At 48.1% G+C, this 25,003-nt stretch overlaps 1 protein-coding gene across 4 annotated transcripts in view; it reads right to left on the bottom strand.

Annotated features, from left to right (window-relative positions):
* KMT2E (lysine methyltransferase 2E (inactive)) overlaps positions 1-25,003 on the bottom strand; it is a 3,564,841-nt gene that overhangs the window by 1,801,559 nt on the left and 1,738,279 nt on the right. For all 4 annotated transcript variants that reach the window (XM_069629119.1, XM_069629120.1, XM_069629118.1 and 1 more), the window contains one exon: positions 16,455-16,572. In XM_069629119.1, coding sequence (XP_069485220.1) covers positions 16,455-16,572 — 118 coding nt within the window. The remainder of the gene's footprint in view (positions 1-16,454; positions 16,573-25,003) is intronic.

Raw genomic sequence — 25,003 nt, 5'->3', positions numbered from 1 at the left:
GACAGCCCGGAGCCAACAGGGAAGCTCCCGCCGCACCTGGACGGGTGACACCGGATAGAACGGAACACAGGCGACACGCACGGAGACTGAGTCAACTACCCCAGCCAACCCCACCAACACCTCCGGCCCGCCCGTTAGCTACCGCCAGGTACCACAGTGTTGTGGAATTGTCGAGATATTGGCAATCACCATACTACCTGAGATGTTGACATAGGCAGGTGCACTGACCACAGGAGTATGAAGGGAGGACAGGGGGGGCTATGAGGCAAAGTGATAGAGGTGGGGGCCAGGGGGGTAAGGAACCTTGTATGCCAGCCGGACCCAGATCAGGACAGAGGCGCATCATGGGGAGACTATGCAAGCCGAGCACCTCAATTCAGGACAGAGATGTAAACTAACCAAAGCCACTAACAAATTTCCCTTTCTGCATACACCTCTCAAACTGCAAACCAAACACAACCAAAACCTACAGCACAACAAACCGCACAAACTTCACTACATTGCAACAACAAAACAAAAAACACACAGACTCGCTCAACAGTACACAACGACTACCGGCCGCAAACACCCCAGGCCGAGCCAACGGACCCAAAGGTCTGAGGCCGACAACAGCACATCACTGCTCTCTTGACCTTTTCCTGCTTCAACCCACTAACTCAACCCCCCATCCTCTTTCAGACCCGCCAGAGCACCAGGGGACCACTCCGGTGGTGATAGTGCGCGGTACAAATGTCCTTTAACATTAACATTTACATTAACCAGGAAGTGTGGGATTTCACGTTCTCTTAATCAGTGCCAAGTCTTTTTCTAGAATAGACTTGATGTTAGGGAGAATTCTCTGTTTAGGCTGAATTTCCTAACCTAGTGAGTCCCCCAGCAGCTTTGCTGGATTTTTGGGGTTTATTTTTTTCTCCTGCCAAGAGTGAGACTCTTTTACCCTCACTCTTGGACATGATTTGAGTGTGTTCTTTTTGGATCTAGAAGTGTTTAATGGGCTATGGGGTTTTTTGCTCCATAGGGTTTCATGTGTTTTTGTGATATGTGTTACACAGCACCCTCAGTGCAGTAACACAGGGGTGTCATAGTGACTCCCCAGCATAGACTCCATACCCTGGGACTGACTACTGTCTCCCAGGGCATGTAAAGACACCATTGACTTTACTAGTCTTAAATTCTGAACAGAACCAGTACCAACCATCATATTGTGGACGTACTGGCTGGGGCAATTCGATTGCCCCAGGGTCTGTTAGTCGAGGGGGCACGTCTCCGTCCCCCCTGATCGAGTTTTGGCTGGTGGCAGTGGATACTACTTTTTATATTCAACCACGAATATTTCCCTATGGGATTTCCCATTGTTTTAGGCTACTACCTTTATTTAATTATTTACGGTAGCCTCGAACATACCGCCGGTTTATTTAATTAATATTAATTCTCTGGTTGGGATTTTTTGCCAAAACATGATTCTAAAATGGCATTTGTGTTCTCTTCTGTGACTCCAACCCAAGTCGAGCCCTTTGTTCCACTTTTTGGCGGGCTTCTCCACAGAAGCCCTCCAAAGTGGTGCCACTATGTCTGGGGTACTTAGGAGGGGTGGAGGGGAATTTAGGCACCCTGGACTGAGTTGCCTAGGCAACTCAAGTCGCACTCCGTCCTGATTGGCCCAAGTGGTGAGCCGGCCGGTTCACCACTTAGCATGTTTGAGTGACAGCTAGGCTGAGTGAGTGGGGGTTTGCTGCATAAAAGCAGGGCTTTGGGGACTGGAACTTCAGAAGTCGCCACAGGACCTAAGAATCCGACGAGGGAGAAGCTGAGCTGACCTGCCACGACACCACTACCGGTGGAGCCATGCTGGACCATCTCACCACTTTTTCCCAACGACAGAGGAGATCTCCCACCGGAGAGTCTTCTTCCTTTAACTGGTGGGGATAACCAGTTTCACCGTCTTTTCGCTTTCCCGACGTATCTCGTGGCCGCCTTGCCCGTGCCAAGCACCCCAGCAACCGGGATACCACGTTTTACCACGACCGCGAGACAAAGGTACCACCTTTAACCAGAAAACTCTGCGGCTGGTTTCTGCCCTGGTAGTGCAACGACCTTCATCTTTCCTCCAAGTCGAGATCTTCTCTTCCCCTGGACGACGACGCAACTTGCACCCACTACCAGGAACAACTGCCACCGCTGGAGGATCCTTCCCACTTAAGGTACCGTGTCCCGCCTGGCTTCCCTTGCTACCGACTGTACGGGGTAGATTTAGCCCCCGGCTTTCGAACCTGGGTTAGCCTGGGACACCTTGGCTAAACTTTTCTAAGCCTCTCAACGCTTTTCTGAACCCTCTGCAAGACTTTCTAAGCCTAGTGTAACTGTGTGATCTTGGGCGCATTTGTGCTCTGCTCTCTCTAAGAGTGGGCCCAGCCTTTGGACTTTGGCTCACCAGTGACGTTTTGCTCTCTGCCTTGCTAACAGTGTTCTGGAATCGTAGAGTGGTGTACCTTTTCATATTCTGTCCCCCCCCCCTTTTCACAAACTTATTAGAGTGCAATCTAGTTAAGCGCTCACCTCTGTATGAAAATAAGTGGTGTTTTAATGTGATTTTCTAATAGGGAAAAAGGGGTGTATATATCATAATAGTAACTGTGTGTAGAATATATTACAATAAGAGTGCTGGAGTGTTTCAACTGTGTTTTTAAATAAATAATTATATACTTTGATACCAAAGCTCTGGTCAGTGTTTGCTTGCATTATTGTATCTGAGTGCCTATTGAGTATACTTTGCATACTGCCTAACTCTTCTTGAGGGAAGTCTGACTGCTCAGCCACAGCTACCAGGTAAATCTGGGTGGTACAGACTGCTACCAAGTGAGTTTACTGCCAACACCTGTAGTCTTAAATCTTTTGCAGTGGTCCCTAAGGGAACTACACAGGTTTCTGCCTAACACTTGATCCTCACTACTACGGCCCTTGTGGGTCACACTGATGCTGTGGAAATTGAGACCATGCAGCGCACAGACCATACCCCGGTAACACGCACCCTGCAGGGACTTATAGCACCACCCCTGGAGAAAGCTCCTTGGAAGTTAAACAATGCAGCCCTGCGGGACACAACGATAAGGAGGGAGATGAGTGTTAGGCATAATTGTATGCAGGACCCTTTGGGAACACCACACACAATTAAGACTACAAGTGACAGTACAAATTCACCTTTGGTACAAGCCTGTACTACACAGTTAAAGTGGTAGCGATGGCTGAGCAGCTAGACTTATCACAAGAGTAAGTGAGCAGTATCAAATAGTTACACAAAGGACAGCATTACTATGATTCAGGCAAACACTGACTCATGGTTTTCAAGCAAAAGAATATACATTTATTTACTCTTCAGCTGTATAACATTTCACTATCATAAAGCAGTTTAAAAATCACACTCTTAATACACCACACCACTTCCCATAAATTCCAGACAAGTTAAGCTCACAAAATGAAGTGGGAGCAAAATGGCAGCAATTTAAAAGGGAATGTGTTAGGGAGAATTCTCTTCTAAGGCTAATTTCCCTTACCTATAGAGTCCCCCAGCAGCTTTGCTGGATATGTAGGGTTTATTTTTTTCTCCTGCTAAGAGTGAGACCCTTTTTTCCCACTCTTAGGGAATTTGCTAGTGTATGTTTTAGGCTATCTTGTGTTCTTATGGTCTATGGGGGTTGTCTCACCCTCATAGGAATCATCTTTTTCCGCATGTGTGGTACACAGCACCCTCTGTGCCGTACCACAGGGGTGTGGTAGCGACCCCCAAACATAGACTCCATACCCTGGGACTGACCACTGTCTCCCAGGGCATGTAAAGTCCCCATTGACTTTACTAGTCAATAATTGTGAACTAAACCAGTACAACCCATCTTACAATGGAAGTACTGGAAAGGGTTAATAGTTTTTCCCTAGTGTTCATTTTCGAGGGGGTACCGTATAGTCCCTCTCTCAAAAGTTTCTGGCTGGTGGCAGTTGTTACTACCGTAAATATTCGATCGCAAATATTTTCCTATGGGATCTTCCCATTGTTCGAGGCTACCACTTTTGCTGACAGCCTCTAACATACCGCCGGTTTATTTTAATATTAACTTTAATCCGGTGTTTTCTTTCCCCCAGAACTTTAATAATATTTCTTTCTCGTGTCTTTCTCTGAAATCCTAACCTGGGTCGGGATCCTTTGTTCGTCCTTTTGGTTGGCTTCTGCACAGAAGCTCTCCTCTCGGCGCCACTGAGTCTGGGATAGAAGGATGTGTGGGAGGGGGACTAGGCACCCTGGACAGGGTTGCCTACGCAACCCAAGTCGCACTCTGCCCTGATAGGCTGGGGGGTTCTCCCGCCAGGAGAGCCACCCCACTGTCTGAGTGACAACTAGGCTGTATGAATGGGGGTCTTTCTGCATAAAAGCAGGGTCCTGAGGACTGGAGGACAAGACGTCGCCATTGGAACTAAGAAGCCGAAGAGGAGAGAAGCCGAAGACATCTGCAACGACTGAACCAACAGTGAAGCCTTGCTGCAGATCCTCACCACTTTTCTCCAACGATTTGAGAAGATCTTCCTCTGCAAGAGTCTTCTTCCTTTGAGCTGGTGGGGCCAACCAGTTCGCCAATCGCCTTCCAGGACCTGCCTTGGTCGTATCGCCAGTGGACTGCACTCGGAGACCAGACAGCCAGGCACCCGTCCACCACGACCGCGATTTAAAGGAGCGTATCTTTTATTCGTTTTGGCAGCACCGCGGTTGGTTTCAGCCATGGGCAGTGCAGTAACTCGAAACTTCCTCCACAACGAGAGTCTCTTCGTCTGCTGGATCTCCCGAACTGCAGGAACTGCCAGGAACAACCACCACCGCAGGAGCCTCTTCCACTTTTAAGGTACATTGTTCCGCCAGGCCTCCCGTTTCGTTGGGTATCGCTAAAGGTGTTTTAAATCCTTTACTTACCTACTGGGTTGGCCGCCCATTTCATCTAACATTGTCTTTCACCTTCTGCAACCGCCTTTTCAAATCATTAAACAAAGACTTGGCTGCAGCTACTAGAACATTTTGATCCTGGGCATATTGCCTTGTACATTGACTCTGGCACACGCCTATTGACTCTGGCTAAATCTGTTACAACTGCCTTCTCTAGATTGCTTCTCACCTAGAAATGTGTTGGTCCACATAACTCTTATAACCACCTTTTTCCTTCCCCTTTTTAAACTTGTGTAGTGCCATTTTGCGGTTTTCACCTCAGTATTGCATATGCTAATGTACTGCCTTGCCTAACTTGTTCACAATCTATTTGGGAAGTGTTGCTGGTGTGTTAAAGAGTCTAAACCTGTATAACTTGTCCTTTCCCTCCCTCTGAAGAAATTGTTAGAGTGACATTTCTGCTTAGTCAACACTATGCCATTTTGCTCAGTTTTCACTCGTGCTCAAACTTGTCTACAATTTAAATAGGGAGTTGTGTATACTTTGACTGATTTAACTTGCTTTAATAATAGTGATTTGTGTGTGAACATCAGAGTGTGTAAAATAAATATATATATTCTTTTTGATACAAATCTTTGGTCAGTGTTTCCTTGTTCCATAGTACTGTAGTCCTAATGTGTAAACCCTGAATAGTGCTCATCTCCCTCTTGAGATAAGTCTGACTGCTTAGCCACAGCTACCAACTAAATCTTTGTGGTACAGACTGATACCAAAGGGGATTTTCTTGCATATACCTGTAGTCTTAATCTTCTGTAGCGCTCCCTAAGGGAACTGCACAGGATTCTGCCTAACAGAGGGAAAGAGCAAGTTAATAGAAATTGAACCACACCAACAGCTAAGTACTCAGGGCAATTGAACAAGAGGAACTACAGTGATAGAATCAGATAGAAAAGGCTTAGGGCCAAAGTCAATAGGTCAAAAGTCTTTTGCTCAAGATCACACAGTTCAGGGTAGTTTGCGGTAAAGTTCGTTTCACGGGTTCCGGATGAGGTTGGTTGGCAGAAAAGTTAGTTCAAAGAGAAGATAAGGACGAGCCCTCGGATTGGAGAAAGATTTCAAACACTTTCACCGCGGCTGAACGAAACAAACAACCGGATTTGCACAGTACCTTAAAGCGGAGAGGAAGCTGTAGCTGAGGCGGGCGTTCCTGGTAGTTTCTGCAGGCTCACGGTTCCTGAAGCGACTGTTGGACTGACAAGAAGTAGGAAGACTGGAGGGTCCTGCACTACCCAGGGAAGAAACCAGCAGCAGAGCAAAGCAACAAATAAAAGGTGCGCTCCTTAAAATCCAAGCAGGGTCCGACCTTCCTGGCTATCCGGCCCACTGTAGCTTTATATAGCAAATTCGACCAGAGGAGGGGTCCTGGCTTGAAGTTTGGGCAAACTGGTTGGTCCCACCAGCTCAAGGGAAGAGGTTTCCTGGAGGTCTTCTCTGTCGTCAGATTCTGAAGATTCGGACCTGCAGCAGGGCTTCACCGGGCGGTTCTGTCGTTGTAGGGGTCCTCTTCTGTCAGCTCCTCGTTGGTTCTTTCGTTCCAGTGGCGACTCTGCCTTTCCAGTCCCAGAGAAGTGCTTTTTATGCAGTTTTCCCCCATTCATGCAGCCTGGCTGTCAATCACACTGCAGAGTGGCTGTCCTGGCAAGGACAGTCACCCAGCCAATCAAACAGGAGTGCAACTTGGGCTACCAAGGGAACCCATGGCAGGGGTCCTAAAACGCCTCCCTCACATCCTGCCTACCCAGACTTTCAGGTGCCTTAAGGAGGGCTTCTGTGCAAAAACCCGCGAAAAGACAGTGAACAAAGGAATCAACCCCGGTTTGGCGCGCAGAGAAAAACACGTGAAAGACTTTTACAAAAAGAAATGGCGAATAAACCCAGCCGGAGCCGAAATAAAATATATTTGGTCAAGCGGGTTTATGTTCGAGGCTAATATAATAGCCCAAAACAATACCATGGTTATATAAGATAACCGCGGTAGAAAAATAGGGTAGTTACCACTGCCACCAGCCAAGTCTTGATGAAAAGGGAGCGAAACAGTGCTCCAAGAGAAACAGACAGTAAGGGAAAAGAATTAACCCTTTCCAATACTCCATGTAAAATGGGTTTTACTGGGTCTGCGACTTAAAGAGACTGCATGAATTTAATGGCAACTTTACATGTTTCTGGGAGACAATAGTCAGTCCCAGAAAAATGGAGTCAGGGGAAGTCTAAAAGACAACCCTGTGTCACTGCACTGAAGGTGCTGTGTAACACACACAAAACTGATGCTCATGGAGTAGATGAGGCTCGAGAGCCCAAGATCACACAAATGGTATAATTACACACAGCAAAACACATAAGAGTGGGAAAAAGGCTGACACTCTTACCAGGTGAAAGAAATAAACCCTAGAAATCAGCAAAGCTGCTGAGGGACTCATTAGGTAAGGGAAATCTGTAACGCTCACCTGATTCCCGCAGAGGCGCCGGTCTTGACTGGGTGAATGCCGTATCTTCAAAGGTGATGTGTAACACACGGTTGGCTCTTTGGGCTGGACCTCTGTGCACTGTATGTCTGAGTCGAAGAGTAATATGTCGGCAGATAGAAAATATGGGATTAATGAACTGGGGTTATTGGGTGCCTCTCTCCTCTTCCCTTTCTCTTCTCCTGTAGAACCCCAAAGGTTAACACCCTCACCTTAGGTAAGTGAACGCCGAGCTCTCCATCTGCCTCGGGGCAGGGTGCCGTAACCAGTTTCTTCACTGGATAAGGGTGCAGGCCTCTTGACCTCAGAGGACTGCTGTCCGTCGTTAACTGCACGAACGGTAAGTTCTGGGCACTTTAAATGTCTTAAAAGTCTTTTGTAATGATATCTCTTGTTTTGCAGGGTTCCGGCGATGGCGGATGGCGGGCTGATGAGAGTTGAGGATCGAACCCGCGTGAGGAATAGAAGCGCCTGGAAGCACGTAAGTAAGCGCTTGTAGCCTGCTTCACGATGCTCACTAACTGTCCCTTTTATCTTGCAGGTACAAGTTCAGAGCTTTAGAGAAGCTGAAGGGTGCTGGAATACCCACTGGATTCGGCGTGGGAAGGAGTAATGGCACGTGAGTAATAAAGTTGCCCAATGTTTTTAAACGCACCTTCTTTTGTCTTTCAGATGCGGGATGCAGCGCCGAAGGCCTCCGGAGCGTGCAAAGAGCTGGTAAGCTTTTGTCTTTCAGATGCCGGGATGCAGTGCGAAGACCTCCGGAGCATGCGAACAGTAGGTAAGCCTTTGTCTTTCAGATGCCGGAATGCAGCGCGAGGCGTTGGTGACAGCCGATGGACCAGGTAAGAGATGCGCTGCCACTGAAGACCGTAGTGCTAACCTGTTCTTTCTTTGTCTTTACAGGTGCTGTTGAAGACTGGATTCCAGGATGGTAAGCCTTTGTTCCCTTAGGCCCAGGATCAGAAGCAGAAGACACGATGAGCGTTCTGCTGCAGAGAATGCAGAATAACGCAAAGCAAGATTCATCCATCGGGTGTGGTTTAAATAGCCTCCTGTAGTGCTTAGGTGTCTCCTTCCACAGCCACGCCTAGGTAAGAAAAGAGTTCCTGTTTTCCAGAAGAGTTCCAGTGTTCTGAACCTAGGGAGTGGCTCCTGCCCCACCCAACAGGAAAAGTAGTCCCAAACAGAAGAGGATCAGGGGTTCAACTGGCAGGTAAGTAAGCAGCATGGTCTGCTGCAGGTAAGTCCACCCAAGCATTATGAGCCTGGCGCTTCCAGCGCTGGGACTGGGCATCTTTATGAGCCTGGTGCCACTGGCGCCAGGACAGGGTCCAAAAGGTCCCAATTGGGACTGGCTGGCACTCGGAACCGGGGTTATGGGTCTGCTTCCAAGGGAGTCGGGCAAGTCCTGATCGTTTGGAAGCAGAGATCATGACAAAATCAGCCATTTATGAGAATTCTCCCTAACAATGAGTGAGGTAATAGAAAACTATTTTAGACAGAATGATAGCAGGGAACTGGGCCTAGGACTGGTTATATGGGAAAAGCAGTGTTTAGGGGGAACTAGTAGGGAACGCAGCAGCCCTGGCCCTTGATAAGGCCTGCGTGCGATAAATGCTGGAGGCAGAGCTTCTGACCAGGGAAAGGGAGCACAAGCAGAGGAACACAGTAAAACTGCTCAGGGCACTCTGGGTGACACAGGCTAAGATACAGGCGCATCAGGTGGGTGCAGCTGCACAATCCCTTTTGCATGTCATGCAACACTCATACACTAGAGGGGACCAGGCAAATAAAATCCTGGTGACCAGATTCAAACAAGAGCAACCGCGCAACTGAATTGGAGCTTTGCAGAACTGGCAGGGAACTCTCACCTGGGATGAACTAGGAAAAGGACAGATATTTCAATCATATTTCACTGAATTTCTCAGGGGAGACAGCTCTAATCCAGGGGCAGCCCAATTTCCCTTCGATCCACTTCAGCTCCCTAAACTATCAGAAGCAGGTAGGGTCACACTAGAAATCCTGATTACAGCCCTGGAAGTAGATATAGTCATCAGAAATCTCCCTTGTAATAAAGGCCAGGCCCCGGACGGTTTCCCCAATGCCTTCTATAAAACCTTCCAAGCCGAACTAGTGCCCCCGCTGGTGAAACCGTTTAATTCCTTTGGGGTGAGTCACGGGTCTCAGGAATGATAGGGGAATCTAGGACATTGCTTATCCTGAAACCAGGGAAAGACCGGGTAGAATGCACTTCCTACAGGCCTATAGCATCACTCAATTGTGATGTGAAGATATTTACAAAAATCGTGGCTAACAGGCTAGCCAGGATTCTGCCAAAATTGGTTAATGAAGACCAGTATGGTTTTATAAAGGGCAGAACAGCATTTGATAACGTATGGTGGGCACTGAATTTGATAGAAGTGGGGGCACGCACTAAACAGAAAGCGGTAGTGCTGTCCCTGGGCATGAATAAGGCTTTCGACAGTCTGGCGTGGCCCTACTTGCAGGAGGTTCTGGTGGTCTACAGCTTTGGTCCGCAATTTTGTAAGTGGATGTTGGCTAGCTTTGCAGCTCCATCTACACAGGTAACGGTAAGCAAGACCCACACAGGCACGATTACCATCAAAACGGGCACTAGACAGGTCTGTCCCCTGTTCCCATTACTGTTCGCTTTAGCTACGGAGCCCTTAGCTCATTTAATAAGTGAACTCTGATATTTCGGGAATTACTGTGGGGGCTGATCAGCATAAGATCAGGCTATATGTTGACAACATCATTTTATATCTAACTGACCCGACGCGGTCAATCCCTTGAGCGTTGGAGGCAATTTGGGGCTTTTCTCTGGGTTCTCTATTAATTACGGGAAATCTGTGGGAATGAGTATTGAGGAACCAGACGAGGCATTACAAGACATTCTACCTTCCCTGAGTCTTAGTTGGGTATCATACAAGATGAAATAACTAGGAATTTACTTAACTCCCAGGGCCAACACGCTATATAAGACTATCTTCCCAAGCTTGTTTAGGGAATGCGAGGAGGATGTAGGAAGATGGGAGCAACAATACATTTCTTGGCTTGGAATGGTGGCAGCAGTCAAGAATTCTCTCATACCTAAACTGCTATATGTGTTCAACGCCCTGACAGTCAAGGTTCCAGCAAAGCCTATCTCCCAGTTACAGGGGAGGAATTTTAAGTTGATTTGGAGAGGGAAGAGACCCCGATTATGTAGGAAGGTGCTGGTGCGATTACCTTGGCAATGAGGATTGAGGATCCCTTAAGAGAGATCTCGTAGAAGCTCAAGTCAGATATATGTGTGACTGGAGGGGGGTGTTAGGGAGAATTCTCTGTAAGGGCTAATTTCCCAAACCTATTGAGTCCCCCAGCAGCTTTGCTGGATTTTTGGGGTTTATTTTTTTCTCCTGCCAAGAGTGAGACTTTTCCTCACACTCTTGGACATGATTTGAGGGGTTCCTTTGACTGTTAATGTGTTTTATGGGCTATGGGGTCTTTTACTCCATAGGGTCTCATGTGTTTTTACTATGTGTGTTACACAGCACCCTCAGTGCAGTGACACAGGGGTGTCATAGTGACACCCCACCATAGGTTCCATACCCTGGGACTGACTACTGTCTCCCAGGGCATGTAAAGTCACCATTGGCTTTACTAGTCCCAAATTATAAACAGAAACCAGTACAAACCATCATATTGTGGACGTACTGGTCGGGGCAATTCGATTGCCCCGGGGTCTGTTATTCGAGGGGGCACGTCTCCATCCCCCCTGGTCGAGTTTTGGCTGGTGGAAGTGGATACTACTTTTTATATTCGACCGCGAATATATCTCTATGGGATTTTCCCATTGTTCGAGGCTACCAACTTTAATTATTTAATTCCTATATCCTCGAACATACCGCCGGGTTATTTATTTAATATTAATTCACTGGTTGGTAATTTAAGCCAGAACTCGATTCTAAAATCGCGATTGTGTTCTCTTCTATGACTCCAACCCAAGTCGAGCCCTTTGTTCCACTTTTTGGCGGGCTTCTCCACAGAGGCCTCCAAAAGTGGTGCCACTCTGTCTGGGTACCAGAGAGGGTGTGGGCGGGGGTTTAGGCACCCTGGACTGAGTTGCCTTGGCAACTCAAGTCGCACTCTTGTGTGACTGGCCCAAGCGATGAGCCGGCCGGCTCACCACTTAGCATGTTTGATTGACAGCTAGGCTGAATGAATGGGGGTTTCTTGCATAAAAGCAGGGCTTTGGGGAATGGAACTTCAGAAGTCGTCACAGGACCTAAAAATCCAAAGAGGGAGAAGCTGAGCCGACCTGCAACGACGACACCACCGGTGGAGCCCTGCTGAACTGTCTCACCACTTACCGACGACAGAGGAGATCTTCTTGCCGGAGAGTCTCTTCCCCTTGAGCTGGTGGGGACAACCAGTTCGCTTTCCTTTTCGCCTACCAGGAGGTTTAGTGGTCGAATTGCCCGTGCTAAGCACCCTGGCAACCGGATAGCCACTTACCCCTGGACCGCGAATAAAAGGGCCGCTCCTTTGAATCGAGAACCTCCGCGGCTGGTTTCTTCCCTGGCAGTACAACGATCTTCTGCTTTCCTCCCCGACTAGATCTTCTCTTCTGCCGGACGAAGCACTGACTCGCAACCGCTGCCAGGAACAACTGCCCCCGCTGGAGTGTTCTCACAATTTCAAGGTACTGTGTCCGCCTGGCCTCCCTTTCTATAGATTGCTACAAGGTGACAGTAAATCCTTAACCTTCTAGACTGGGCTGGTCTCTTGACCATCTAACTGGTCCCTTTCTTTTGGTCCAACTCCTTTCTGAACCTTTTCGAGTCTGTTGAGCACTTTTTAACCGTGTGACCTTGGACACATTCCATTCTGATCCTCTTAAAGCGGGTCCGGCTTTCTGAAACTCTAACTTCACGGTTTTATTCTGCCTTCCTCTCTTGCCATGTTCTTTTGAAAGTGTTGGGATCTGTTTCAATTTATGCTCTGCCTCTCTCTCCCTTGTACCCGAAGTATTAGAGTGCCATCTGCGTTAAGCGCTCACCGCTGTCTGAAAATAAGTGGTGCTTTACTTAAGACCTGTCTAATATTCTGCGAAGGGAGTGAATATACTTTACTAACTGTGTTTTGAAATTGCTTGATATTAGTGCCAGTGTGTTTTTATAGATGTGTTTTTAAATACATAATTATATATCTTTTACACCAAAGCTCTGGTCAGTGTTTGCTTGTTCTACTGTATTTACCTGCCCTATTGTGTATGCTCTATATACTGCCTAACTCTTCTTGAGAGAAGTCTGACTGCTCAGCCACAGCTACCAGGTAAATCTGGGTGGTGCAGACTGCTACCAATTGGGTTTACTGCTAACTCCTGTAGTCTTAAACTTTTTGCAGTGCTCCCTAAGGGAACTGCACAGGTTTCTGCCTAATAGGGGGATCTGGGAAGAGGTGGGTGGAACTGGAACAGGAGGCCACATCTATACCTCTGGGAAACATCCTGTTTCTCACTTTTAGAGTTTGGGAGGATTGAGGCAAGCTTTTAATCACCACCAAGGCTTCCCTTTGGTAATGGGACATGGGAAGACGGATGCTGGGAATCCCGGTGGGACTGGGACCTCAGACCCGGTGCTGGAAAATCCAGAATTCAGTTTTGGAATAGGGAGCCGCCCCTTTTCAACATTGGAGACCACTGGGAAACTTCGACTGGGCCACATGTATGTGGATTCGGTTCTGATGTCTTTCAAAGCGTTTAAGGTTACATTTGCAGTGAAGGGGAAAGGTTCCTATATAGGCAGCTCTGCAACTGGGTCACAAATAGGGACGTTAGGGGTATGAGGACAAGGGAACCTAAAGGGATTGAGCTTACACTGTGAGAGGGTCTTAGTTCAAAGCGAACAGCCACTTGTTACAGACTGCGCAACCCGGCTAAGGATTAAGATATAGTACCTTACATGTTGAAGTAGGAGGCCTAACTGGGAACTGATATCCAGCTGGAATCCAGGTCTCACATTTGGGAAAGAACCCACAAGGTGTCTCGATACGCTGGGATGAAGGAATGTGGGTATAAAATCTTATTTAGGTGGTAAGTGTCGCTGAGTCGATTGCATGAAATAAACGCTGAGATCTCAGACAGGTGCTGGAGGGGAAGTGGGGAGAGAGGAACGCTGGGACCTTCATGGTGATCTTGCCCTCAATCTCAATTGTATTGGAAGGAGAAACTCTCGCACATAAGATACCTCACGAGGGTTGCTCTCGCATTGGACCTGAGAGTAATTGTTTTGGGGGACTCTGCTGACGATACCCACTGAGGGGCCAGACAGCACGGGTGATAACGCAACTTTTGGTGGCAGCCAGACTAACATTAGCTATCTCATGGAAGCTATCTGAAGGCCCGATAGTTGCACAGTGGTGGGTCCGAGTGTGGACGTTAGTGGCTCTGGAGAAAATAACAGCGATCCTCACTGACTCATATCAAACGTTCTATGCGGCCTGGCTTCCTATCGTCCAATTCTTGGGATCCCAGGAACATTGTACCCACAAGCCAAAGATTCTTCAGCACTTCAAGTTATTATGATAATACCTAGACATGCTGTTCGCACTGGTACTGCTGACACTTTAGTACTGTTATTATTACTTTGATGACATTGTTGGTTGGTTGATTTGTTTATTGAAGTCCAGAAGCTTGCTCTGAATTGTGATTAAGAAAATTATAAATAAAGCTTGAAAAAAAAGAAAGTGTTGAAACACCATCACTAAAGTTACTGTGTAGAAAAAGACACTTTTCCCATCCTTTCTAATAACATTACATGCAAAAGACACTGTTTATCATCCTTAACAAAGTGTTACGTGAAAGACATGTCCTCTAATCTTAAATGAACATTACTTGAACAGAAGACCACTCTCAACATTCTACCTGAGACAGTTCAGGGGAAAGGAATCATCCCCTGGATAGAAGGATTGTTTTGTTGCATTTAATCACTTTTTGCTGAGTTTTAAACAGGGACATTTAACTTGCACCTTTTGATTGTGTGTTTTTGTGCAAGGGTCAGATACATTCTATACAAAAAAGAAGGTGGGTGAGGCGCGCACTCCCGGTCCTGGTCAATTGAACCTGTTGTAAAAAATAAGTAGCTGGGACAAATCCCAAAATGGACAAAAATTCACAGGGTTAGATCCCTTCTGCTGCAAATCAGGTACTTAGTAATAACAGGGTTAGATCCCTTGCTGCAAATCAGGTACTCAGTAATAACAGGGTTAGATCCCTCGGCTGCATTTCTGTGGTCTGTAGTTGTTCTCCTCCTAGCGCTTTCTTATCTCAAATAATCATCAGGGAGGCTGTTGAGCAGGTGTGTCTAATTAGACTCAAAGGATTCTGGTAGCTGTAGTGAAAACGTTTTTTTCTGTTCAGGTGACCAGCAACCGACACCCCTCCAAAGCACAAGTCCTTCCCAAATTTGGGGGAGGGGAGAGAACCATCTTTATGATTCTCCAAAGTGGGGCACAGTCACCCCGTGGCGCTGCCTCTGGAGCCCGGGATGCCATAGCATTCAGTACAAAAAAGAAGGTGGGTGAGGCGCGCACTCCCGGTCCTGGTCAATTGAACCTGTTGTAAAAAATAAGTAGCTGGGTCAAATCCCTGGCAACCTGAACAGAAAAAAACTTTTTTCACTACAGCTACCAGAATCCTTTGAGTCTAATTAGATACACCTGCTTAACAGCCTCCCTGATGATTATTTGAGATAAGAAAGCGCTAGGAGGAGAACAACCACAGACCACAGAACTGCAGCTGAGGGATCTAACCCTGTTAATACTGACTACCTGATTTGCAGCAAGGGATCTAACCCTGTTAATACTGACTACCTGATTTGCAGCAAGGGATCTAACCCTGTTAATACAGAGTACCTGATTTTCAGCAGAAGGGATCTAACCCTGTGAATATTTGTCCATTTTGGGATGTGACCCAGCGACCTATTTTTTGCAACAGGTTTAATTGACCAGGACCGGGAGTGCACGCCTCACCCACCTTCTGTTTTATCAGATACATTCTAGACACAGGGTCAGCTTGCTTTAGTTTTAGTTTTCTAGGCAGGGAAACTATTTAGGATGGGGCAGATAGGCCTTTATCCAAACCCTTTGTATTTTAATAAAATGACTAATGTTTAAAACATTACAACTTTGTCACTGCCTCTCATTTCTGACCCTTCACAGTGCATTTGGCCAGGATTAGGGATTAGATTGGCTGGCTAGGCTTCAGTAAGCAACCCAAGAGGTCAGGCATGTGGGTGGGTGCTGGGATGTCACAAGTGTGTGCGAGTGCAAGAGACTTGTTATGTGTTCTGCTAGACCACATTTTTGTCATAGGTTGTCGCTGTATCCCAATGGCAGAGGTGTTGTGCCAAATCTGGTGTAAGTAAACTTAATAATATTATGTGTCCAGCTAGACCGATTGTGTCGTAGGTTTTGGCTGCACTCTAATGTGTGTGGATGAATAGCCGTGCCTGCAGAAGATGTCCACCGAAGTGATGCGTGCATCCGTACCTAGAGCTCAGATGGAGCGTATATTTGATGTTGCTGTGTCATCAGATCGTCTGTGGGAGAAAAAAAACAGCTACCCTCATAGACTCTAGTAGATACTATGGAGAGGGTACCCTCAAGTCTTTGAACGAAGTCATCTTCTTGGTGTGACCATAGGTCTAGGAAATAAGATTCTCTAAGTGCCATAGACAGGCTACCTTATAGCCATAGTAATATTGTCCAAGTTATGTAAACGATACCATTGACCATCTACTAAATGCAATATCAGGATACAGCAGCTAACTTAGGAGCTGTAAGTGCATTGGAAGGGTTACCAGCGTAGATCTTGAGCATGAAGGGCGGACTAACATTAAAGGCGCAGCACAAATGTCCACCCCAAAATGGTGGCATACTAGCAAAAGGTATCAATAGCAATCACTCATCAGAGCTGAAAATAACCTGCATTTCAAACCTACCTCACAATTAGGTGTGCAAGAGCGTCTGATGAATCTGGCTTCATTTCCAAAGTTTCTTGCATCAACACACATCTCCAATCCATGAAATTTAGAATAGAACAAAACAAAAGGATATGGCCTGAAAGCAAAAATTATAGATTTTGTTAATCTTGACAACAGTAATCATCCATCACTTAAAGGTTTGGGACTGGTTTCTTTTAAAACAATGCTTTATGTGTGTTGTCTTCCCTATCCTTGTGTCTCAGTGTTAACCTCTATATTGTTACACACTTAAGCTGTGTCACTGCTTGTTTGGAGTGACAAAGTCACAGTGTCAACATTGTTTCCTGCCCCCGGTCAATCTAGGAGGACTCACAGGACCAGCCCCAAGATATTCCCGAACCCCCTGAGAGAGCAATTAGTTAGAAACTACCAGGTCCAAATGAAACAGGGTATTTTGGACTGCATTTCCCAAGATTCATCAGGTTTATAACTCCAAAACTATGAAGAACCTAGATGTAGGATGCTGGGAATCAGATTATGAATAGGAGGATATCAAAGCCTTAATCAAAAAGTATAGTATGTCTTGGTCTCCGGGGATAAATGGCCTGTGTAATAAAGCTTTATAAGGAGACCCGATCATGTGGGCTGAAATATTAAATCTCCTGTTTAGGTCAATGATGTACGAATAAACGATGCCAGCCTCTTGGAAGATGGCCTATATTGATGGCCTATATTGTTACAATTTTTAAGAAGGGGAATAAGTGTGACCCTGTAAATTATAGGGCTATAGCCCTTCTTGATGCCGATTCGAAAATCTTTGCATTAATTGTATTGAAGGAACTTAAACTGTGGACTTCTCAGAAAAAGATCTTAAAACCTAATCCGGTAGGGTTTGAGCTTGGTCCACCTATGGCAGGTTCAGTTATTGAGCAGTTGCAACAATACACTTGGGAGCAGAAGGCACAGCCAGTCTTTATAGTGTGTACAGACCTCTCACTTTATTTTGATAAAGTAAATAGGGATAGCCTTTGGAGAGAACTGAAGAATTGGGGTATCCCAAGTAAGCTTTTTCCCCCCAAAATTGAACTTTATTGGTATTTTCAACAAGGAAATACAAACCATATCATGCATTACCATCAGTAACCAATGTTACTTGACAACCTTGTGACTAATCCCGTCCTGATCGCCCACCCAACCCACCCCCTACACTTCCTCATGTAGACCCCATACACTTCCTCATGTAGCTTGCTCCAACAAAATCGGGTTACATTGTATCGCGAGCTACCACCCAACTCACATAGACACACCATTCAGGGCATTTTATCAGCCATAATTTGCCACAGACTTTCATTATTAGACCTCAACTCCTCCAGGAGGTGCGAGAGAAACTCCCATGTCGTATATTGCTCGAACTTTAGCCACCCAATCCCTTCCTGTGGGCAAACCTTTTTCTCTTCTAAAATGGAGCCAGGCAATGTCTAGCATCCACTAAAAAGATCTGCACCATATGCAACCCTCCTCAATCTCCTCCTCTTCCTCCTCCGTCCTCACCCCAAACAGGAGCATCCATGGTGAAACATCTCTGGGGACCCCCTCCATCTCTTTGATCCATGAAAGGACATCATTCCAGTGTTGCTGTACTTGAGGGCACCCCACCACATGTGGCAATATCCCTTGTACATTTTAGGCAATGGGGCCAGCAGGTACTGCCACCCATGGAACAATCCTATGGCCTGCATCCTGTATTGCAGAGAAACCGTGGATTGAGAAACTCTCCAACACATCTGCGCCCAAAGGACATTGTCAAATTCCTTTCCCAGGTATTTTCCCCCACTTCACTCTGGCAGGCAGTGGGTCTCTAGGCTCTGCTAACAAGATGACTTTGTACAGCCGTGCTATGAGCCTCCTGGATCCTGCGTTACCAATCAACAGCTGTTACATTTCTGTCAGTCCTCTATGCAAGTTAACCCCCCATTTGTGGTCTGTCAATGCACCCTTTAGCGGAGGCACCAAGACACAGACAGCTTACCAATGCTTAGGCACTCCTCCACCATTTCCCCTCTTTCCACATTTGACCAGCCCTTCTCAGGCACGCCTCATACCAGAGTTGAAACTGTTGTGGCTTCGCCATTCCATCCCTCAGAGGGGGGCCCATATACAGCTTAGGGGGGACGGCCATGTGGAAAGCCACCAAGTGTTGTTACCCTCCCTCCAGAGGAACCATAAAACAGCCAGGACTGGGTGATGAACCACTCTCTTTGGAATCTGGGACCGGGGAACCCATAACCACTCGCCCAACGAAACTGGGGCCAATATTGCATTATCCATGTGCACCCACTTCTTTCTGGAATGAGGGTCCAATTGAACAACCAGTTTTCGGAGTTGGGTCGCTCTGTGGTAGGCTTTAAAGCCCGGAAATTTAACCCCCAATCCCCCACCCTCAGGAGGATCAGGGCTCTATATGCAATCCTAAATCCCTCCTCCTGCTCCTGGAACAGCAATGTCCCTTTGAAATCCGGATAGCTCAATGTAACAAGCTAGTCACTCCAGTAGGTATGGCACCAACTGTTTAGGATTAGTAATATAGAGTAGGGCATCATCTGCGAAAAGATTAGTTTGTGTTCCACCCTCCTATCGTTGCCAGATCCTAGACTTGGCAAGATAAAACAAGTCTGATCCGGATGAATCAACCTAGGTAAATGAAGCTCGAGCCGGGATGCAAGTATTCTAGCAAAAATATTTGCATCTATGTTTAACAGAGAGATGGTTCTGTACGATACATGATGTGTGGCCCTCTCCCGGCTTCGGAATGACCGCTATTAACGCTTTTAAGAACAATAGTGGTATTGTTCCCTCCCCGTGATCGAATTAGAGCTTGGCTAGGGGTTCCGCCAGAAGAGTCTTTATTGCTTATAAAATTCTGCGGTTAACCCATCTTCCCCAGGAGCCTTCCCTGTCTTGAGCTGCTTTATTGCCAGTCAAACCACCAGAGATGCTTCCCTTGACCCAACAACAATAATAACCTTTGAAATCATTTTCAAACAACCATTGGCATCAGCCGCCCCTCCCCTGCCAGCTGGAGCAATCCTCACAGTAGCCCCTTCCCATCATCACACAAGTCTCCCCAACTCCCTGTAGTTACCCCCATAGAACATTCCATTAGCTTCCGTGGACTAACTTTTCACCCCATCAGAGCTCTGTGCCCCCCATCTTTCGGTCTTCCCCCTCAGAGTCAACAGCACATAAGGAAATCCTGAAAGTGAGCCTTAAAGTGAACTAATGAAATCAAGGGCCTATCCAAGGACCAACTCTCTTTCACGTGCCGTCCTTCCTCAGTGAGGGAGTGCTAAGCCACTCAAATGTTCTCGCTCCCTGGACTTGGCATCTTCCAGAGTTTTCCTTAGTGTCCCAGGAGTCTCTGCAGGGTCCATTCACCTCCTCCCCCTCAGTCTGGAGGTTTTCGCATTGGTTCCGTCACCCAATGAAAGTGCTCTCAACTCCCATTCAAACACAAGTGCAAAGGGGTAACGCCAGCAATATTTCACTCCCTTCTCCTGCAGTTACCTAGTGTGTCCGGCACATTTATTTCACCTCAACAGCGTGTAGGCATACAGATCCTGGAAGATAGCAACCTTAGAGTCCTCAGTCAATTTTACCCAATCACCTTGCTTTCTCCAGGATCTTCACCTTGTCACCACAGTAGTGCAGACGTGCCAGGACCAAGCGCAGCATTTTGCCCCCTCCTCCAGCTCGATGCACTCTGTCCAAAACCACACTCGTACCTTCCTTGGCTCACAGAGCCATGCCTATGATCTCTTGAATTTTTTGCTCCAGGCTTGCGGGCGACCTCCCTCTTTTTCCTTGAGTTCAAAAAAGCAGAGGTTTTTGCACCGTTGTTGGTTTTCAATGTCATCCACTTTAAGGTTCAATTCTTCCTCCTGCCGTTCCACTTCAAGGACACACACATCCATCTGCAAATCTAGTACCTCCATAGAGGTCTGATTTGCCTCCAGACCCTCCATCCTTTCCTCCATAGATTCTACCTTTGTCCTGAGGTCTGCCACTAATTGCACCCATCTCCGCAGGGCATGGGTGGACGCCTATGTCTCCTTTTTCCTTTCCCATCTCTCCACTGTCCGTGTACTGAAATTGCAAGAGCGCTTCCCTCCAATTCATCCACCAGTGTTTCACTGGGCAGCTTTAGCCAGTGAGGTATTACCCTGGTCGGTTTTTCCTTTAGGCCTTATTTCCTGTATTGCCCCTTCACCCTGTAGTTGGGGGGAAAAGCAGTAACCATCCAGATGGAGCAATGCCCCCTTTACTGCCGTTACTGGGCTGCCCGCTCGGTGCACTCCCTCTTACCAGCTCTCCATCACAGTTTCATGCTCTGGGGCTCTACTATAACAGGCAACAGTTTACCACCACCAGCCCTCTGTGCCACCTTGCTTCTGCCACTGCTACAAGAGTCCAACGTTTCTTCACCCTTTCCGCGCTGCCACTTGGTGAAGCCACCGCCATCTGGGACCCCCCCTGAATTCTCCTCAGCAAGTTGCACCCCAGTGCTCCCATCGTTCACCACAAACTATGCCGCTGACGACGGGAAAGACCCAAAGAAAATGGAGGAGGCAGCATGGTAACCGCTGCAGAGTCCTCAAAACAACTCTTCCCCTCCACCTGGGAAAGGGGAGGGGGCGGGGGCGGAAACGGCGCCTGTTAGGCAGAAACCTGTGCAGTTCCCTCTGGGACCACTGCAAAAGATTTAAGACTACAGGTGTTTGCAGTAAACCCACTTGGTAGCAGTCTGTACCACACAGATTCACTTGGTAGCTGTGGCTGAGCAGTCAGACTTCCCTCAAGAAGAGTTAGGCAGTATACAGAGTATTCACAATAGGTCAAAAGAGATATAATTATTTATTTAAAAACACATCTAATAAAACACCCTGGTACTAATATCAAGGAGTTCAAATACACGGTCACTAAAAGATATACACTCCCTTCAACAATTGGTTAGACAAGTCTTAAGTAAAGCAACACTTATTTTCAGACAGCGGTGAGCGCTTAACGAAGATGGCACTCTAATCAATCGGTTTAAAAGGGAGAGAAAGGCAGAGAAAAGACAGAAACAGATCCCAACACTTTCGGAAGAACACAGTAGGAGAAGAAGGCAGGTTAAAACCGTAAAGTCAAAGTTAACATGGCCGGACCCACTTTAAGAGGCTCCGGTCGAAATGTGTCCAAGGTCACACGGTTCAAAGTGCCCAAAACTCTCGCAATAAGTTCAGAAAGAGTTGGACCAAAAAGAAAGGGACCAGTTAGATGGTCAAGGCGGCCAGCCCAGTCCAGAAGGTTAAGGGATTATTATTACCTTGTAGCAATCTTTAGAAAGGGAGGCCTGTCAGACACGGTACCTTAAAATGGCGAGAATACTCCAGCGGGGGCAGTTGTTCCTGGCAGCGGGTGCAAGTCGGTGCTTCGTCTGGGGGAAGAGAGGATCTCGTCGGGGAGGAAAGCAGGAGTCCGTTGCACTGCCAGGGAAGAAACCAGCCGCGGAGTTCTCAATTAAAAGGAGCAGTCCTTTTATTTGCAGTCCAGTGGTAAGTGGCTATCCGGTTGCCGGGGTGCTTGGCACGGGCAATTCGACCACAAAACGTCCTGGGATGTGAGAAAAAGAAGGTAAACTGGTTGTGCCCACCAGTCAGGGGAAGAAGACTCTCCAGCCGGGAGATCTTCTGTGTCGTTGGGAAGTGGTGAGTCGGTTCAGCAGGGCTCCACCGGTGGTGTCGTCGTAGCAGGTCGGCTCAGCTTCTCCCTCGTCGGATTTTCAGGTCCTGTGGCGACTTCTGAAGTTTCAGTCCCAAAAGCCCTGCTTTTATGCAGCACACCCCCATTCACTCAGCCTAGCTGTCAATCAAACATGCTAAGTGGTGAGCCGGCCGGCTCACCACTTGGGCCAATCACACCAGAGTGTGACTTGAGTTACCAAGGTAACTCAGTCCAGGGTGCCTAAACCCCCTCCCACACCCCCTGTGGTACCCAGACAGAGTGGCACCACTTTTGGAGGCTTCTGTGGAGAAGCCCGCCAAAAAGTGGAACAAAGGGCTCGACTTGGGTTGGAGTCACAGAAGCGAACACAAACGCCATTTTAAAACCGAGTTCTGGCAGAAAATACCAACCGGTGAATTAATATTAAATAAATAAACCGGCGGTATGTTCGAGGCTATAAGAATTAAATAATTAAAGTTGGTAGCCTCGAACAATGGGAAAATCCCATAGAGATACATTCGATGGTTGAATATAAAAAGTACTATCCACTGCCACCAGCCAAAACTCGATCAGGGTGGACGGAGACGTGCCCCCTCGAACAACAGACCCCGGGGCAATCAAATTGCCCCAACCAGTATGTCCACAATATGATGGTTTGTACTGGTTTCTGTTCATAATTTGGGACTAGCAAAGCCAATGGTGACTTTACATGCCCTGGGAGGCAGTAGTCAGTCCCAGGGTATGGAGTCTATGTTGGGGGGTCACTATGACAACCCTGTGTTACTGCACGGAGGGTGCTGTGTAACACACATAAGAAAAACATATGAGACCCTATGGAGTAAAAGACCCCATAGCCCATGAAACACATTAACATTCAAAGCAACACCATAAATAATGTCCAAAAGTGAGAGAAAAAGAGTCTCGTTCTTGGCAGGAGGAAAAAAAACAAACTCGAAAAAAAACTAAACAGAGAATTCTCCCTAACAGCGCCAAAACACCCGAAGCCCACGAAGGGCAAAACAAAGGAAAGGGGCAGGGCGAGCCGCTTATAATCAGCAGGGTCTGACTGCAGAGACGCCTCGCTCCTGCAGTGGAACCCTGCTGACACACCGTGCCGAAGGAAGCATTTCGTTTTGGAAGGTCGTTGTGAGGATTTCGTGGTTGCAGCTGAAGGGACCTCGCTGGACGGAGGACTGTCTATCTTGGACAGAGCTCGTCGTAAGCACAGCACACCAACGCCGAAGAGGACCAGCGCGAGCAGCGAGGTCCGGCATCAAGGCATCGAGAGCCGGGAGCCTCGTCACGAGACCGGAAGCAAGTCAGAGGCGGCGACCGGGGAGCCGGCTGAGGAAGAGTGCCGGTGAGGAAAGGAGGCGCAGGTGCGGTGTGGACAGAGGCCCGGACGGCCTGAGTGTGCATCGCAACGGCGGAGCAGTGGGAGGACCCAGACCGCAAGTGCCGGCACAGTTTGAGGCCGCAGCCCCGTACAGAGGCCCGGACTGCCCGAGCAGACTTCCACGGACGGGCAGCTGAGGTATCCCGGCCGCAGGTGCCGGCACACTCGTCTGCTGCCACGGACAACAAAGCGGGCTTCCGCAAGCGGACAACCTTGTCTCGTACCGCGGGCACCGGCGGCACATATATTCGGAGCCGCGGCTCCCACCGGAAGGACCCGTACACCCGGAGCGGGCGTCAGTAGGATGAGCCGCACAACCAGGCCACAAGGAAAGCAGCAGAGGGAAGGAGCGAGCAGGCAGGCGGCCGCCGGCACACCCGGCATAACTTGCCTGACGCGTTAACGCTGAGGGCCAGACCCGCTTTTCTGGAACAGTGGGCAGGAGTCTAAGGAGGCAAAATAAGGCCTGTGGCAAGCAGGCAGCCAGCGGAAGGGCGCCAAGGGGCAAAGATAAGACAGTGAGCCACAGAGAACAGCAACAGGCGTCCCAAAGGGCAAAAGGAACGGGCAGTTGGCCCAGCAGTGTATACACAAGCAATGGAGCTGGCAGCATTTTTGGAGATGGCCAGGGTAGCAGCAGCTACTCATGGGCCAGATTGGATGACAACAATGGTGGCCCAACCGGGCCAGGAACGGCTCGGACACAGCCAGGTGGTAGAGAACTCACCACTCTTGTTTCAGGACAGCGCCAGTGAGGCAACGGTGGTGGAGGTCGAGATTCACAGTGTGGAAGAGGGCGAGGAAGAAGAAGTCCAGGTGAAGAAAAGAAAGAGGACATTGACGGCGAAGGCCAAAGCAAACAAGGAGCAGGCCAGCAGCAGCAAGAGGCCACGACACAAGGGGAGGGCGCAGGAGGATGTGGCCTTAACAGCTCCTACACCTGCTGAGGCTCCAGGTAACTGTGTGAGCCCACCCAGCACTCCTGCGACCAGAACGGTGGATGTAGCTGGGGAAGGAACCACATCCCTGGAGATGGTGAAAGGTATGGTGATGGAATGCATGCAATCATGGGGAAAAAATGGGCAGTGCCAAATGTATTTAGTAATGCCAGTGTGATGGAAGGGATGATGAATAGTGTGGGAGCATTGACTCAGCAGGGGACAGCTCAGGGCTTTGGGGGGCCACTGGGCGGAAACGGGGGTCAGGTATGGTCCCAAATAGGGGGGGTAAGTCAGTTGCCTCAGAAGAGCGGGATCCCACTCGGGGGATTTCTATCGGTCAGCCTGCCTAGCGTGGGTCCACCTGGGGGGGGGGGGTGTAACGCTCACCTGACTCCCACGGAGGCGCTGGCCTGGTTTGCGCTGCTGTGACCTCTTCTAAGGTGATGCACAGGGTTCGGAAGACGGAC

Source organism: Ambystoma mexicanum, chromosome 12 (assembly GCF_040938575.1).
Source record: "Ambystoma mexicanum isolate Mex_15411 chromosome 12, UKY_AmexF1_1, whole genome shotgun sequence".
NCBI classification, from domain to species: Eukaryota; Metazoa; Chordata; class Amphibia; order Caudata; family Ambystomatidae; genus Ambystoma; species Ambystoma mexicanum.
Note: the sequence above shows the minus strand (reverse complement) of the source record. Positions and strands in the feature narration are given on the sequence as shown.